Below are 17,706 nucleotides of genomic sequence, written 5' to 3'. Positions count from 1 at the left end.
CTGCCGGCGGGTATTGGGGTTAGCGACCGTACGATGGCGTTGTGCCCAATGCGGTGTGAAGCAATATCAGGATAGATCGGAAACAGAATTGTCTTACATCGCAATTCGAATTTGAGTGAGTATTTTTAAATGACAGGTACCTTGAAGAGAGCTGTGGGGAACGCCAAAGATCTACCTAGTGGCTGCAATTTGAGGGAAACTTTTATTTGGTTTAACACTACGTACCTCCAGCTCCTTGTCAAAGCGTCCAGGTCGCCTCAAGGCCGGGTCGAGGGCGTGGGGTCGGTTTGTGGCCCCCAGGACCAGAAGCTGGCCCGAGTGGCCCTCCTGAACAGAGTCGAGAACAATTTCATAAAATAATAAAACCTCAGACGACGTGTCATGGAAAGGCCAAAAACGTGCCCACAATAACTCATCATAATAAAAATCAGAGCAACATATTTTTGCCACAAAAAGAGGACTGACAGATTCTTCTCATACTTATTAACATTTGGACAAAACAAAATTTTAATGAAGAAGTGAAAATCAATCCCGCCAAAAATGGTAAAAAAAATTACTATAGTGTATAAAGTGTAGACGAAAAAAACTAAACAGTGTTAAAATATTGAATGAAATATTACAATAATGGTATATTTTTGTAATAATTTGGGTACAGATAATTGTTTTTCTGTGTATTACATTATACGCTATATATCAACAACGTGATCTGAGCCGCTTAACCTCACAAGGGTCGCTTATTTAGCTCTCAGAGAAACACTTACTTTTTCCTCCCTGTCACGTGAATGTTTTGTAATAAATATGAAACATTTTTGGGGTGTTAGTTTAAGCAGATTGCTTTCCAATAATTCTCTGTTACAACCCCTTCCTCCAGGAAGAAGAAACAAATTCACGATGCCCTCGACCCGTAAACCCTGCAAGTCCACCTTTATATAAAATTGTATATTAAGGGAAATCTAATCCTTATGAGGAGAAAGCAAATCAGCTACTTACAAAGAAATCCGAAATAAATTCATTGCTGCTAATCATATTCTTCAGGGTTTCATACACTCCCCCTCACCCGAAATCACAAAGTGACCCCCAACCCCAGGGTGTCGTGCCCCATTTTTTGCAAACCACTTATTCAGATGAGGATCTGGCGATATTTGATGACCAAAAATATGCAGAAATGTAAGAAATTCCAAAGGGTTTCCATAATTTGTCCTCACCGTGTCACTTTTTGAAGTGAACTACTGATTTTCTGTAGCTTTTTCAAATGTATTGAAAGCAATTGTACAAGCAGCAAAATACTTTCGCATTTTTCAAAGCAGAAGAAAAGTCGAAGCCGTGCTCGCCGGGATCTCCGACTGCTCCTCCACTGAATGAGATTCCACACCAGTAAGTCAAATGCAGGAAGGAATGAAGGAGGCGGAGGAAGTGATTTGTCCAACAGACCAATCAAGTGTGTAACCTTGATCCTCCGGACGGGAAACCTAGTAGCACCTCTGAAAAACAACAACTCCTTGCTGATAATCATCCGGTCGCGCTGACCCGAGGTGATTTACTTCCCAGGATCTTTTTCAATGCGTGTGCGGGGAGCGGAACACGAAAAGAATGCGGCGCGCCGCCGCGATAGTTTTAAGCGTTTCCAACTACAACATGTGCTAAAGACGAAGTAACAGCCTCACCGTACACGCCTGAAAGCGTCGGTGGGCGGCAGAGATGGGTTCTAATGTCATGTAGCGGATTTTATGAACCACAGCACGCACCGGTAAATAAGTCATACCCTAGACGGGGCGAATCATACACCGCGGATGTATAGAAAGATGTTCATGAATATCCCATAATTCCAAACAGGGACTGAAACACGCCAGTAAAACGACTCAAACATAACAGAAAAGTTTTGTTTTCCTTCCTCCTCCTCCTGTTGACTCAAACCACTAAAGTCGTCGTCGTCTTCAGTATCGGACTTGAAGAGCCTCAAAAATTTTCAATCCCACATCATTTGAGTCTCTGTCGTTCTCAATGTCATTTCCATCTCGAGTTTAATCACATTAAAATATATATTTTGCGTTCGTGCGCGTCATGCTTGCCGTGAGCGCATCAAAAACTCGCCCTGTCTTCTTCTGCGCACCCTCCAGGTAGCTTCGTTTTATTTTACGCACAGTTGAGGTATATTATTCTTCTGCTATGTGCGCTTGAGGTACATTATTATTCTTCTTCAATGCGCCCATGAGGTAGATTTTTCTTGTACACACAATAAAGGTCAACTTTTCTTCTACTACGCTTTGGAGGCATCTGCGCATGCCCCCAAACCCGAGTGCATTATAGAGAACGGAAAAAAGTAGCGGCTTGTTCGTAGTTGGATCAATTCTACGTGCCAGAGTATTTTTAATGGAACACACTTTTTTACACAGAAATGCTATTTTTACCCCATTACACTAAGCTTCTTGCTACTTGTATTTTCCTCAACATGATTATTTATTATGATTATTGTGTGTGGGCTCTATTTTGGTTCCTCTTTCTATGTGTTCAAAAGGAGCAGGGAGGAAATCCGCAACACATCCATAGCTGTGAAGATACAAACTGCAAAACTTGGAAGAACAGATGCTTTTTTTTTTTTTTTTGGGGGGGGGGTATATTTTCCACACTTGCTTACTTGCCTACTCAAGTAGCCCTTTTGAGCTTTTGAGGACAACATTTTATTTTATCTTTTGTACTTAAGTCATATTATTTGAAAAGTCGATTTTTTTTCAGCCACTCTTGTAAAAACTCGACAGACCTGGTCTTCAAAGGGTACTTACGGAGCCGATCCCGTCCATGAGAGTCAGGAGGGACGCCACCACCCGCTTCTCCACCTCATTCTGAGCACCCTCTCTCTTCGGACACAGGGCGTCCAGCTCGTCGATGAAAATGATCGACGGCGTCCTGACAGAAAAAAAAAAAAAAACAACACATTGCCATTTGTTTTATTGAGCAATAATACGACCGTAATTTCCGGCCTCCAGCACCTCAGCCAGTACGTTTGTAAAGGAAAAACCATTTGGTACATACATAAGCCGCACCTGTGGAAAAGCTGCAAGTGCCCACATTGAAACACGAGATAGTTACAAAGAACGTTTTAATATCTTTGCTTAGGATAGCAACAACACGGTAGCACGAACAGGGCTGGTTAAAAAAAAAAATAAAAAAAAAACTGTAAAAAAAAAAAAAAAAAACCGCCACGGCAGCTACACAGTAGCAACACGGTAGCGCAGAACTACCAGAGCCGTTTAAAAAAAAAAAAAAAAAAAAAAAAACATATCACTGAGATGCGGCAGTAACACAGCAGAAAAACGCTAGCGCGCCGCTAACAGGGCCGGTTAAAAAAAAAAAAACATGCCGGTAAAAGTCACTTCCTCGGCACTGTCGCATTTTTACCTTTTTCACTCATGTGCCTCCCTGCGGCCGTAAAAAAAAAAATGCACAAATTACCCGCAACGCCGCATAAGCCTCAGGGTTGAAAGCGTGTGAAAAAAGTCGCGCCTTATATGCCGGAAATTACGGTAATTCAATCAACTTCCTGTGGGTGGCGGTAAAGTGCATTCCATAAACGGAAGCAAAATATGGAAAGTGTACACATTGAACCTGATCTACACAGGTTGAAAATATGAATGCAGCTTTTGCATCCGCGATAGAGTCAGCAAAAGGGGCTGCCGCAGCCAAGCAGAAAGCGTGGAACAAAGACGCCATTGAAAGGTTACCTTTTTGACGCCTCCGCGAATATTTGCCTCAGCTTCTCCTCCGTTTCACCGTAGAACCTGAACAAGAACATTCCAAACTCAAAACTCAGTGACGACATTGACGTTGAGCGTCGGCTTAACATTACAGGAGCCTCACTTGCTCATGATCTCCGGGCCGCAGATCACGGTCATGTGAGCCCCGATCTCATTGGCGATGGCTCGTCCGATCATGGTCTTTCCGGTGCCGGGCGGCCCGTACAGAAGAACCCCTCGAGGAGCGGGGATGCCTGGTGACGACGGCGGCTTCATTTAGAATTTCACTTTAGGAATGCATGCTCAGAATAAAAAAAAAAAATGCTGAATCATATACTTTTGGGAGACAGAAGAACTTCATTTTTCCAAGAAAAAAAGGTCCAAATAGAGTGTATAATGTAATAGCTTTTGGAGAAAAGTAATTTCATTTAAAGAGGAAAAAAAGGAAAGATATATCGACAGGATGCTTTACATGATCAGAATTTTTGGAGGCGATCAAGTTTTTCAAAAACAAAACAAAACGATAACCGATCACAAGATGGAGGTCTTCTATTATCGAGCAGTACATACATACAGCAATGAATGTTTCTACTTTTGTGACATTTTTGTTTGTTGGTGTGCATGTGTGACATTTTTTAATGGTAAAATATGAACCTTGCAAGTCACTGCTGTGGTCAGATCGTGTATTCAACAGAACGAGAGCATGTTTACACACAATCACGAGCGTTAGCACTAGCTTGCAAAGCTATGCAGTGTTTTGTTGCCTACTTGTCAACTGCATCGGGTTAAAAGTACGTGACTATACCTCAGGCAAGCTTTAAACGAACGTCCTCTCCTGTCCTGAGCACCTGTGACCACCCACACACGTTTCACCCCCCCCCCAATTTTCTTCTTATAATGCAGTCGGCGCGGTCCACTCATGTTGTCATCCCCACAGAAACGAGCGTATTTAGTCGCATTTGAGCTAAATAGATTACAGTCCAACGATTGTAAAAAAAAAAAAAAAAAAAGAAAAAATGGGATGCAGCGGTTATCGGAATACAAGATTTTGTTGCAGGAGTCAAAAAGAGAACAAATTTGTCTTGGAGTCTGATCCGCGGATTACGTTTTCTCTCTCGCTCTCTCACCGTCGATTTTTTAAAATAATTTTACTGGCTGTCAGATATTTAGAGTTCTACGTTAAAAGATACGCAAGAAAGCTAAAAATAAACTCACTTTTGTAATCAAATATAGTTGACACTGTGGGGACGCGGACTATATGACTTTTGCGGAGCCGATCGGATCTGCAAATTATGACATTAAAACTGATAAAGTGATCCGCATAAAATGCTCATTATCGACTGATATCGCTATCACCAATCAAACCGGCGGAAAGTCTAATAGACAATAAATGATAAGTTGTTTTTTTTTCCATTTAAAAATGTGTACTCTCCAAAAAAATACCTAACTTTACAAGGTTGAAATAGTAGAACAAAATAATCTTCTGGGAAAAAATTGTTTCATAAGTAAAACGTTGAAATATTTGGAGTAGTCATATTTCAGAAATGACATGACAAATTGAAATGTTCTTGTAGATTTTGCAATGATATGGATAAATAAGCGACAAAAGTTCAAACATTGAGAATAAAGGGTTATTTTAGAAAATAAAACAATTAATAATTGTAAAGAGTTTAGTTGAAAAAAAAGTTGAGATGTGAATAGTGAAAATTTTCTGACAGAAAAAGCCAGAACAGAAAAAATGAAAGTTTTAATAATAATACAGTAATTAGGTCTGAATTTTCAGAAAAAGATTTGCTCTGTGTGAAGTTTGTACTGGTCTGTTTACTTTGGTTCGCTTAAGAGATGTTTTGAAATCTGCTTATGAATAAAATGTCTTCTCGCTATTGTCGTGACGTACCATAGTTGGAGAAGAGTTGCGGGTGTTTGAGAGGCAGCTCAACCGTCTCTTTAATCACCTCCAATTGTCTGCTGAGGCCGCCGATCATGCCGTATGTCACTTTTGCTCTGTTGGGCTCGGCATCCTCCGGCTTGCGTTTGCTTGGAAAACGGAGCTCGGTCGTCGAGGAGACGCAGTAGAAGGTGTCGGTACTCGACACAGCACCAGGGGGCGCTGTGGGAGCTTGGGGAGGCCCTTCCGCGCTGAAGGAACCCTCCAAGCCGGCCGCGCTCTCATCAGTGTCAGCAGGTGGGTGGCGGCGATTTACAGAGGGGGACGGCGGAGAGAGGGGAGGGGGGCAGACGTCGGTTCTGCAAGGCGTGCTAGCGGTCGGGCTCCCGGCACCGCCGTTGTCGTCTAAGGCGAGCAGGCCGAGCCGCAACGAGACTTCGGCGGAAGTAGACTCCAGCGTGGATAACTCCTCGGTGGTGTCACAGGAGGCGGGAGGAGGAGGAGTAGACGCCCTCCGGTGTGTGCCACCATCTTCCCCGCGTACGCTTTTCACGTACAAACTGCACGGGCAGCCAAAGTAGGTGATGGACACCACGTTGCCCGGGAGAAGGATGCTTCCGACTAGACGGGAGGAGGAAAAAAAAAAAAACAACTAAATATGAAATGGCATCATGTGTGGTTGTCCCTGCGCATCTGATCACACAGTTTACACGACAGCGGTGCCTTGACCAAACACTTTCATTCATTTTATAACTACGCTTACAAATCCAAACACGCATAAATCCTCTTTCCCATTGAAATGAACAGAAATGCCATTAATCTGTTCCAGCATTCCAAGCGGGGGAATGTGCATACTGCATAAATATTAACTTTATGACAAAAGACAAGAGAACTTTAAGTGGAAAAAAATGGATATATTAAGAAAATAAGCATGGAATTTTATTAACAAAAAAACTACAAAATACCACAATAAAAGTCGTACCTTTATGGGGGTGAACAAGAAATAAGACTATTACATAAGGATAAAGTTTTAGTTTTGTGATAAACTATTTCCTCAAGAAAAACATTTGTAATGTTACAACAATAAAGTTTGAATTTCATAAAAAAAGCATAGCTCAATTTTAGAAGAAAAACAGCAAAAGGAGTTTGTAATTTATTTTTGTTGCCTTTAGTTTCATATGAATGACATTTTCTATATTTTCCAAGGTGTCACATTGTTTTCACTGTCAAGGGTCCTGAAATGAATTTTAAAAGGTGGTTATAAATAAAATTATTTTGATAATTGTTCACATGAAAACCATAATTTCCCCATTGTGAGACTAATAAAGGCTCATTCTGGTCTATCGTATGTACTCGAAACTTACCCAACGAATTCAGCAGGAAGCTCTTGAATTCATCCGTGTTGAATTTGTCATCTATGGACCTAAAAGAAAAAAAAAATATGTCTGCTGCAGTTGCACAAGTATGACAGCAGATGGCACTCTCCAACAGTATACTGGTAAAATGGTCAGAAAATGGCCACCAGGGAAAGGAATTCAACTGTCGTGCAAGTTCCAATATTGCATTGCCAATGAATTAATAACACAGTAAGAAATCAAAATTTTGGTCTGATCGTGTCAGAGAAGGTTTGCTATCAAGTCATCTTGGAACTGTTTGAAACTGTGTAAAAAATGTGAAGGAAGGAATTGTCTGGGGGGGGGGGTGGAATTTACCTCGGAGAGAGAACGACTTCTTCGGCTTGAAGCACGGCACCCGTCACAGGGTGAAGAGTCACCGCATCCCCGCATTTCACTTTCAGGTTGCTCTGCACGCCCTTGTGGAGGCCCAATTTCCCGCTCGGGAAGGCGGCCACGGGCCAACCGACACACACCTGCGAACATGCAGCAAAAGACATAAAGTTGGGTCGTTCAATAAAAAAAAATAAATCATGATAAAATAAGGTGAAAAATGAACCCACTTCCTGTTGCCCCGTGGGACCCGTGAGGAGGACCGGTCTACCGATGCTGACGCCTGCAGACTTGAGGGAGTTGAGGCTCAGTTGCGCCAGAGACCATCTGCAACTTTTGGGCGTTTTGTCATCAGCTGCAAAGCACAAAAACAATGCATACATCTTCCAAGATGACTATGTGGCAGTATGAACAATCAGCAGCAAGATGAAGAGCTGCGAGCGCCACACTGCACCACAGTTTTGAGGGTCGGATCTCTCAAAGACGCCAGCCGGCCTCGTTCTAAATTCTGATGAGCAGCTTGGAAAATGGATGGACGGATGCGTGCACGATTTATTGAGGACTCTAAACTGTGAATGTGTGACTGAATGTTTGTTTTGTCAATAATATGCAACCTATGATTACGTGCCGATTTGTAACCCCGATGTGGACAAACGCAATGGCAAGTGTATACAATTATTTTAAATAAGGTTGTTATCCATATTACATATTTAAATAGTGTTGACATACAGTATTAGCGATGCAGATTGGTGTAGCACAGAAAACGAAATTGCATTGGGTCTTAGGACATTGAATTCATATGACCACTTTGCAAACATGACATACACAACCAGCCGAATAAAACTCGACTCACTCGGTAATATTTTGGTACAAAAAGCGAGTGTCTGCTTAAATAAACACATCGATACATTTTCAAGTTAAAGTTAAATTCCGGTTTGCATCAACGTACTTTTGTACGGCACCATAACCAATCCAAAATGCAACTGGGACAAGAGTGAGTAGCAGCTTTTTCGTGTCCTGGATAGCAAAAGTTACCCGAAATTTTGAATTAATTGCAAGATGGATTTTTGTTAGTGCATTACCTCTGTCAATGAAGTCGAGGACACTGAACACTTTATTCCCCTCATGACTGGAAGTTTCCAAGTTTCTGGAGTCAAATGAGCCGTCTCCTTCGCTTAAGCGCTTTGATTTGCTTTTATTTTTCTTGGAAGACATGAGAAACTGAAGAAATGTGACACACGTGAGAACGAAAACATGGAAAATAACAACCGGGCATGAAAAGTAGTGCTTCCGGGTTCAAAGTTGAGCACTCGTCCTTTTTTTTTTTTTTTTTTTACCGTAATATAGGAAAGAAAAAATGTATTTCTTTGTTTCGGCAATTCAAAAATATATTTCGGTGGTGGGTATTTAATAATTGAAATCCCCGTGTTTTTTTTTTTTTTTACAAATGCGTTTTTTCAAAAGCATTTTTTATGTTATGAATCCGCATGGAAACATCGAAATTCAAATACTGAACAAAAACAAAACATATGCAGGTAAAAAAAAAATTGTGAAAAGATACCAAAAAAAATTGCTCAAACAAACAAAAGTCTGACGTTTAATCAGAAAACAAAACGTTCATATCACTGCAGTGAACACAGGTGGTTTGTTTGATTTTGACCCATCTCAACTTAACGCATTCATGTCAACAAATTATAGTGTGTGACATGCATAGATTTTAATCTATGGATGTGCTGTTTAGGAATGCCAATCAGGGATTTATATATGATTTATTTGCGTTCAAATAACTACCAGCATAGATATAAATAGATTGGTATAAAATAAATGAAAGCTGCGTGCCTACAGCGACGCTAAGCTAGTAAGGGCAGCCATGCGTGTGGACGGCCAGAGTAAAAGAAATAATAATAGGAATGCAAATGATTTTGTTTGGAACTGTTGTGCGATTCATTTTGCGCATCACCCGGACCACTGAGAATCTGCACAGAGAATAAAATATTGAACTATTTATTTCTATGAACTCCAGAGAAAACGGGCAGATTTCCGTACGTCCACCAAGGTTAAGAACCACTCATCTAAGACAATAATACAAAATATATACTTCTCCTGACTATTACTACTAATATTACTATTATTCAGCTTGTACTAACCTGCATTATTTTATTTTGTATCCATTGCATATCGCAATTATTATTAGAATTCATTTATTACATTGTTATAGAGTATGAATGTATTATTGGTGCTGATAGTATCTGAATGCTGTGAAGCCTTTCACCACCACAAGGGTTCGCTGTTGCCAAAGTCATTCGATCTCCAAAACGTTCGCAAACAACAAGCCAATCAGCTGGACTCTGAGCTTCGTGTAGTGTGTGTGCGCGTGTGTCACTGTGCAACTGGGTGATGAGGCACAAAGTGAAAGATCAATATTAATAAACGGTAGCCGTGGCAACGGGGCAGAAGAGTGCATGAGTCAGAACTCAGTGAGCGAGGAAGGCAAGGCACCCAGGAACATTCAAAGATGAAAAAAGGGGCCCAGATAAGAAGACAATTTGATATTTTCTTTTCAACGACGAGCGCTCAAGTTAAGAGTCAACCTGACCCCCCGAAAGGGGCAAAAGTTCATAAACGTGCGGCAAGGGTTAATTCGTAGCAGATGGCCACCGATAACGAGGCTTTCCTAGATAGCGCACCGCTGAGTAAACAGCGAGCGGTCGCTCAATCGCAAACGTCGGCGTCAGCTCGCGAGAAACTGACAGCAATCCACAAAGTTTAGTCGCTCGTCAGATTACCGCTTTTTGTGTACTATGTGAGACGAAACGTGAAATATCGTCACAGTGAATCCAGCCGAATGCTGAGCTAGAACTGACAGAGGTGGGGGAAGAAATTCGGGAATCTGAGGACCTGCTCGATCGAGTCGCTCGGGCTCCTTGCATTTTCTATTTTTCCATTCCGCCAGAGGAGGACGAACGAGGTCCAGCGTGATATTGGGCTGGGGAAGAAGATACATAATTGACTCGAAAGCGGGAATGCGGCCAACACGATAGCTGTCGACGGAGTCTCCAGTGTGAGTGGCGAGCATGAACGAACGAGGCCCGGCGATGGTCTGCTTTGATGCCGACGGCCGTTCCCGTGATGGCGGCGCAGATACGCGGCAAAGGCCGAGATTACCGGAAGGTCGCGCGCGAGCTGTCGGGGGAGATGGATGCAAGACTTCAACCTCACTTAACTGCAGTCGCTGCCCGAGGCCCTGCCTTGCCAAGACCCAACGCAAACATCTATGCTTCGTATTTTCAACTGTGCAGTGTTCCCAGATCGTAGAAAATACTGTCGATAGAACTTGACTCTTGCGGAATACTATATACCGTTTTATCATGTCATTGTTCTCTGTTGTTTTTCTTCTGTCCCCTCAAATCTGATTCTGTCCGGCTGCATTTCCCCCAAAGTAGCCATCTCGTGAAAAACTATTTTGGCAGAAAAAGATCCATCATTCTGCACGACCAAGCAGCTGAACAAGGACAGCTTCGGTTCTCGACCGCAATCCGTTCTAGAAGGCGGTTCGAGAAGTGATTTGTTCGAAAACCAAATCAATCGCCGTGCTCGTTACGTTATTTCCGGATTATTTTCGGGGTTTCATTCAAATTCACAATAACAAAGCGGGTCGTGGGTGGATCAGCTGGTTGGGCCGTGCGCGTTATATTTCCGGGTTTTTTGTGGGAATTCACAACAAAAACACGCGTCGTGGGTCAGCTCGTCAGCGTTCTGTTATTTCCGCGTTTTGTTGGGGAGCGTTCGAGTACCGATTTTTCTTCAAAAACAGAAGCAAAAAAAAAAAAAAAAATTTTACATTTTCATTCAATAACCAATTTGTTCGAGAACGGGGACGTTCGAGAACCGAGGCTGTACTGTATGTTCTAATAATTTAAAAAAAAGGTAAGCGCTCCCCCTGGTGGCAAGTGAATGAATCACTGAATTGAATGTTCAAACTGCGCATATATTACAGTATTTTTTTTAATCACACACAAAGGTTCCAAATCATGAATTCATTATCAATTCAATTTAAAAACCAAAAAAAAAAAAAAAAAAAAACACCATCCTGGAGTGCTGTTACGCTACCTCATCTGTCTCCATGGCAACTTGGGGCCGAGGACTTGCTGTCGCCTTACAAGGCAAAGAAAGGACAGGGAGGTGTGGCAGGTGTATTGTCAACATAAGGAAGTAGCACTGAAAAAAAAAAAAACCTCGATAAGGATTAGGAAACAAGTTAAACAAATGAAAACGTGCACGTGCAGTCGCTTTACCTGTGCCGTCGCCTTGGCAACCAGGGGAACTCTGGCGGGAACACAGTCACGCTCGGGAAATCGCAACCAAAACATAAAACGATGATGATTTTGAGACGCGTCCGTCAGAAAGTTTCCAGATGCATTCCCGCTACAGATACCGCCGTCTCTGCGGAAACTCGAGAGCAAAAAGGCACGCGGCTGCAGAGAATTACGACGAGGCGTTAAATATAAAAGACATCGCGATTATTGAATGCGGCGGTTCCCCTAATTCGACGTCGCCACTGTTGTGGGGGGCCCCACGCACACTAAAACAGATGTGTGCGTATCGGGGCATCGGCACGCATGCGTTCACACACTCCCGACGCGAAAATTGCTTCCCGGGCCCGGCTCCAATCGGCAGGATTAATGCAGACGTATCACATTTTACTATAAAATATCGTGGGGGGCGTGCCTCCGGGGGCGGGAAAAAAAAACAAAAAACAGTCCGAGTCCGAAATCTTTCAAAGTCTGAATCAGCTCTTGCGGCTGTGGGATAGTCCACTGGAAGAAATTCACAAAGCCGTGTAACATTGTTAACATCGCATCATACTAACAAAACAAAACACTTCAGCAGATGGAGAAGAGCGACGGCCGTGATGACGTCCTGACTCCCGATGTATTTAGTGTCGGAACGTGTCGACCTCTGAGTAAAAAGACCAGAAACCGCAGAAACGACTGAAGCTGAATTCAGGTCTTGCCTTCACATTTCTGACACAGATTGTCAACGAAAGCCTGGAGGAGTCGCAAACCAGATTTGGATTCGAGTCTCTTGGGCAGAATCTATCACACGGCATTCAACGGTCCTTCGTAGCGGGCAGGTCTAAAAACCACTTCATGGCTCACGATCCCGCTTCTGACACCAATCGTCGCAAAACGTTGAGCAGTCACAACCTGGATTTGAACCAGGGTTGCGAAAACCACAGGTCTCGTATTTGCCGTCAATCACGCACTACTCAGCAGTCGCAGGAGTCTCCAACTTTCTCGCTTCCGAGAAATGTAAAGAGGAAAAACTCGGATTCGGACCAGACTACTGAACGGAAAAATCTGCTCACTTTCCCGTACGAGTGACGATCAAGGCCCACAACGATGAATGGGTCTTTCCGACCTGTGTCACGTGGGCAGATATCTGATTAATATCCGTCACCACCAAGAGGATAATCCCGATAACGGCTCGCGAGGCCTTCCAGAGCGGTCGGGGTCGGGGTGGGCGGCGGCCATGGCGTTTGGCTCACAGCCCAACGGCGTGCACGGCGTCACTCTCGTTCCGACGCCGCGGCGCTCTGGACGCCCGCCCGTCGCGCACCTTTAAATTCCAAACGACTGAGGTATCAGCGGACGAGAACGAGGTTGGGCGAGATAGCGGCCCGCAGGCCTGATAAAGTCGGGGAGGAGTGCGAGTCAAAGTCAGCGGAGAGGTTCTGCTTGAGCGCGACGCGCTCGTCGGCCGCTATCGAAGTTGGGATGAAAGCAACTTTGTGATTGCGTCAGGATACAACCTGAAAAACATTCCTTCTTAGGAGTCATGTTTTTGTAACTCTCGATTATCAATCAATCAATCAAACAAATCAAATCAAATCAACTTTTGATATCACTGGTTTAGAGCCTGTCACTGTTGGTAGCGGTACACACACCCGACTTTGGTCCGGGCAGCGTGGGATCGATTCCCGCTCAGTGATGGTGTCGATATCTGCCCTGCGACCAGTTCCGGGCGTATTGTGCCTGAAGCTGGCTGCGTTAGGCTCTGGCTCTCCCGTGACCCTTGTGAGGATAAGCGGCTTGGAAAATGGATGGATGGTTTAGATCCTCAGATTTTCTGGAGCCCATCTCAAAGATTGGTTAGCGTGCAGTACTCTCAAAGCAGCCTGCCCATCGGAAGCGGAGGTTGAAAGGACACAAATACTGCTGAGAGCAACAAGAATACATATTTTGATTTGACCCGTTTGCATGAGCAATTGTGGCGATTTCCGCCCACTTTCTTCTTGATCTTCAGTGCCGTGGATACGTTGTGATGTCCTGTTCAATGAGGACCGTTCAACCCGGATGGGAGGAAGAGCAAATTGTGGTCACTTGCTGGTTTGGGTCCGGGTTAGGATTTTAGCATTGCACCTGTGGTTCTTCAGTCCGAAGCGGAGTTCTTGCGCATTGACATTGTCGGGCCTTTGCACGCCTGTGAATATCCTCCATGAGAATGACGAGTTCTCATTCTTCCAGGTCATTTCATCCAATTGATCGCAACTGGACTGTTCTGTCCAGTTTTACGCAAACAGTCCAGTTGCGATCGATTCAATGCCCTGAAAATTATGTAATTGTTTTTTCCTCTCACATTTTCTGTGCGCTTTTGTTGAGTGGTTCTACTTCTGGAATAATCAGTTTAAAAAAGGAGGAAAACAAAAAAAAAACCCCAAATGTTCACAAAGTTAAAGAAGTCAAAGAATCCCGTCCGGTACTTTCATTGTCAGCATGCCTACGGTTGTCGGTACCGCAGCCGAGTCCAGGAACAAGACTTCCTGAAATGAGCTCAGCTTCCAAACAATGCGTGGCCCGCTCGCTTCATCCGACTTCCCATCGTGGCCAGAAAAAGGGGCAGCCCGGCGGGGCGGGAAGTTGTTGACCGGAGGGGCCTCGAGAAAACAGCCAAAGGAGGACGTCGGTCAACAGGAAAGCCGCGTTGCCTTCGGGGACCTGCGTTGTTTCCCCATCCGTGGACAAGGTTTCCTCATTGGCGGCGTGTGTTTGGACGGCCATATCTACAAATGCTATCATTGATTGCGCTGAGGAATTTTCCCCACGAGAACGTGGAAGTGTGCGAGTGTGTGTCGGACTGCTTTGTGTCCATTGACCTTTGCGCCGATTGCGCGTAAAAACGCACACACGCCGGGACTTGCAAAAGATACGACGTGGCTCCAACAGCTTGATAAGTCCAAGAAATTCCTGCATTTCTCAACTTTACAAATGATGAAATAATTTTTGGGTGAAACCAGATAACGTGAGAGATGGGAAGGGTGGGGAAACCCCCAAAAGCATCTCATGTCTGCCAGATCAGTCACCAGCCAATCTGCTTATTAATCATAACGTGCTTTGTCATCATAATTGAAAATAATCAATTCATAGATGATGAAAACACCCATTTTTTTTAAGTTACACTACAGCCTCGGTTCTTGAACGTCCCCTTTCTCGAACAAATCGGTTTTCGAACGAAAATTTCGAAGATTTTTTTTTTGGTTCTGTTTTCGAACGGAAATCGGTACTCAAACGCCCCCACCAAAACCCGCAAATTACAGAACGCGCGCTGCCAGACCAGATTCGGTTTTGCCTTCTAGAACGGATTGTGGTCGAGAACCGAGGCTGTACTGTAGTGTCCAGCCCTGGAACTCGGCTGGCAACCAGATGGGCTCCGGCCCTCCCGTCAGCCTTGTGAGGATAAGCGGAACACATGCATGATCAATCGTTTCATAACTGAGTGACTTAGTACCCTGCAGTAGTACGTAGTTGTTTTTCCACAGAGGAGGAGACGGATGTGACAATAGTTTTAGTGTCTGCGTGATCACGCAGACATGCTAGTTTAGAATTTTGTGTTAGCATTAAGCTAGCGAACTTATCAGACAAACTTATTCAATTCAATAGAAAAAGCGTCATTTTATCTTGACTTTTCCAGGAAGCGTCTACTGGGAGTAGCAAAAAACAGATTGGGAACAAAAATATTTGCGAGCTGTTGCACATTCTAAGTGAATGGCGCGATCCAATCCCGAAGTCTTTGGCGCACTGCTTTGCGTCGGCAGCATGACGACATTGCTGGGTCTCCGGGCAGGATTTACGCAAACATCTTGGAAAGCCATCCCCTTCAACTTTCCTCCAGTGGAACTTCCGTTGCTATCAAAACAAGTCGGACTCGGGCCTCTTAAGCCACGGTTCAAGTCCTCCTTGAACTGCGCCGAGCTCGGACAAAAACTTGCTGCTCGAGAGCGTTTGGTTGACAAGAAGTCAAAGGATAACGAGGATTCCTCATTTGGCGGCGACGCAACGAGTAGTTTAGCTTGAATTTACGACTGCAAATGTTTTGCGAACATTCGGGAGTTGGTAAGGAGCTTGAGAGGGGGATTAGTGCCTAACCTGACCTCCTGACCTTTCAAAACAAGCCAGTACAACAACTTAGAGGGGGAAGGGCGAACAAAAAAAGGTCGTCAGCTCCGACTCGCAGAGGCAAATTCCTCTTTCCCTCCGACACTTGTAAACCGCTCACCCCGAGACAAAAGAAGCGGCGCCCGTCGCAGGCGACCATTAGAACGCGGCGGTCAGAGGGAGGTGAAGCCAAAAGCCGGACAAGAGCAAAACGGAGGCCGGGGGGCTGCCGTGATGACGCGGATACGGGCCCCGCTCTCAAACCTGGGGGGGGTCTTGAGGAGTCAAAGCGCCGCCGCTTCTGATTTTGCCCGCTTTGACAAAGGAAGTCATTGCAACCTTCACGTGATCACGTGACGACGACGCTTAGGCACACGAACCCGACTGGAACATTTTTTTTACTCCCTTCCGGTCAAAGTGATATATAACGATTTTCTAATATATTTTTTTAATTAGGCCTGATTACTGAACAACAGCCATCGTCAATTTCTTTACGGTTATGTTTCGTTTAACGATAACGCTTTTCCGAAATGCTCGACCGCTTAATTTGAATCCCACTTGAATAAATATGTTCCCAATGGCCCTTCATGTTTTCTTTGAAAATTTCACCCATCTGCCGGGGTCATCAAACATATGAGCACAACTGTGCGTGATTAAAAAAAAAAAAAAAAATTGGGCCTGTGGATTTCAAAATGACGGCAATTATTTAAGCAAATAAAGAAAGCATTATGTGATGAAATAACTTAACTTCAGACAAATTTATTTGAAAAAAAACCCAAAGAAAATACTGAAAATATTTCATATTTTGATCAGATGAGTCGAAGCAATACAACGCATTGTAAAAATCCATTATACATACATAAGCAGGTAGAAGAATTTTCCAGAATTTTGAAGTCAACATTAGAGGTGCGTATTATACACGGGTGTGCAATATACACAAGAATATACATGGTATTTAATATTATTGTAAGCCACTGGAGCATTAGCGTATGTACGGTTTGGACTAAGACCAAACCAAAAAAAAGTGTAGCTAAATAATGTTTTAACTAAGATGCATTGCACACGAAAATTACACTTCAACCATAGTTTGAAAAACTAAAATACTTTTGAAAAACATTTTGCTCTTACGCTGCAAGAGCTTGAGGTTGCAATTTTTCAAAACATCTCTTGGGAGAAAACGCAGGCGGAAAACTTGAGAGTCTTGCAACGTGCCGCCGCGTCTTCCAGCCTGCATGTTAGCGACACTTCCTTTGGACCGTTGCTATTTTTGTGGACATTATCTTTTCGATGTACCTTTCAGTGCACCCTTATCTACTATTTCAAATGATTTAAACGGCCCACATCTGCCAAGCGGTGACAAGCCAAGCATAATATTGTAAGTAATGCATAAAAAAAAAAAAAGAAAATGGCCCGTCTCCCCAGACTTTGAAATGATGCTTGACCGGCATGTAAACGTGCTCATAATTGAACATGACTGATTTGTTGGCCGCGTACAGAAAGATCGCAGAGGTCATCCATATGCATTTCTCATTTGAAGTCACGGCAAAACAATTTCTCGCTGCATTCAAAAAGCCTGCTATGTCTTTTAATTTAAGATTCATGGAGAACATTGTTGGGACTTTCCGCGGGAACGAGAATTTGTGGGAAGTTGCGCGAGCTTTTTGCGAAAAAAAAAAAAGGTTTGAGTTAGAAAATCAAGCGAGTTTGCATAAAATCTGCTTGGTAGAACTGAAATTGTGCTACCAGATGATTCATTCGCTACGTCAGCTAACGTTTCTTCTGGCGACCCAGCAAAATTTGCATTTTACTTGATTTCTGTAAATTGTCACGAGTTCATTTAGAATGTCTCTTGTTACTTTGTTCTTTTTTCTGAAAGTCGTACCAGGGCGGCAGCGACTGGCCAAAACAATTTTTTGGGGGTGTTT

At 43.6% G+C, this 17,706-nt stretch overlaps 1 protein-coding gene across 1 annotated transcript in view; it reads right to left on the bottom strand.

The window, feature by feature from the left end:
- afg2a (AFG2 AAA ATPase homolog A) overlaps positions 1-8,645 on the bottom strand; it is a 98,580-nt gene extending 89,935 nt beyond the window's left edge. Inside the window, exons 1-9 of the mRNA XM_061834746.1 lie at positions 8,429-8,645; positions 7,577-7,701; positions 7,332-7,489; positions 6,984-7,042; positions 5,629-6,240; positions 3,856-3,985; positions 3,720-3,776; positions 2,781-2,904; positions 226-327 (exon numbers count right to left, since the gene is read on the bottom strand). Of these exons, the coding sequence (XP_061690730.1) occupies positions 226-327; positions 2,781-2,904; positions 3,720-3,776; positions 3,856-3,985; positions 5,629-6,240; positions 6,984-7,042; positions 7,332-7,489; positions 7,577-7,701; positions 8,429-8,561 (1,500 nt within the window). The 5' untranslated portion in view covers positions 8,562-8,645. The remainder of the gene's footprint in view (positions 1-225; positions 328-2,780; positions 2,905-3,719; positions 3,777-3,855; positions 3,986-5,628; positions 6,241-6,983; positions 7,043-7,331; positions 7,490-7,576; positions 7,702-8,428) is intronic.
- Positions 8,646-17,706: the final 9,061 nt, after the last annotated feature.

This window comes from Syngnathoides biaculeatus, chromosome 11 (assembly GCF_019802595.1).
Source record: "Syngnathoides biaculeatus isolate LvHL_M chromosome 11, ASM1980259v1, whole genome shotgun sequence".
NCBI lineage: Eukaryota > Metazoa > Chordata > Actinopteri > Syngnathiformes > Syngnathidae > Syngnathoides > Syngnathoides biaculeatus.
This window is presented reverse-complemented; position numbering and strand designations above follow the sequence as displayed.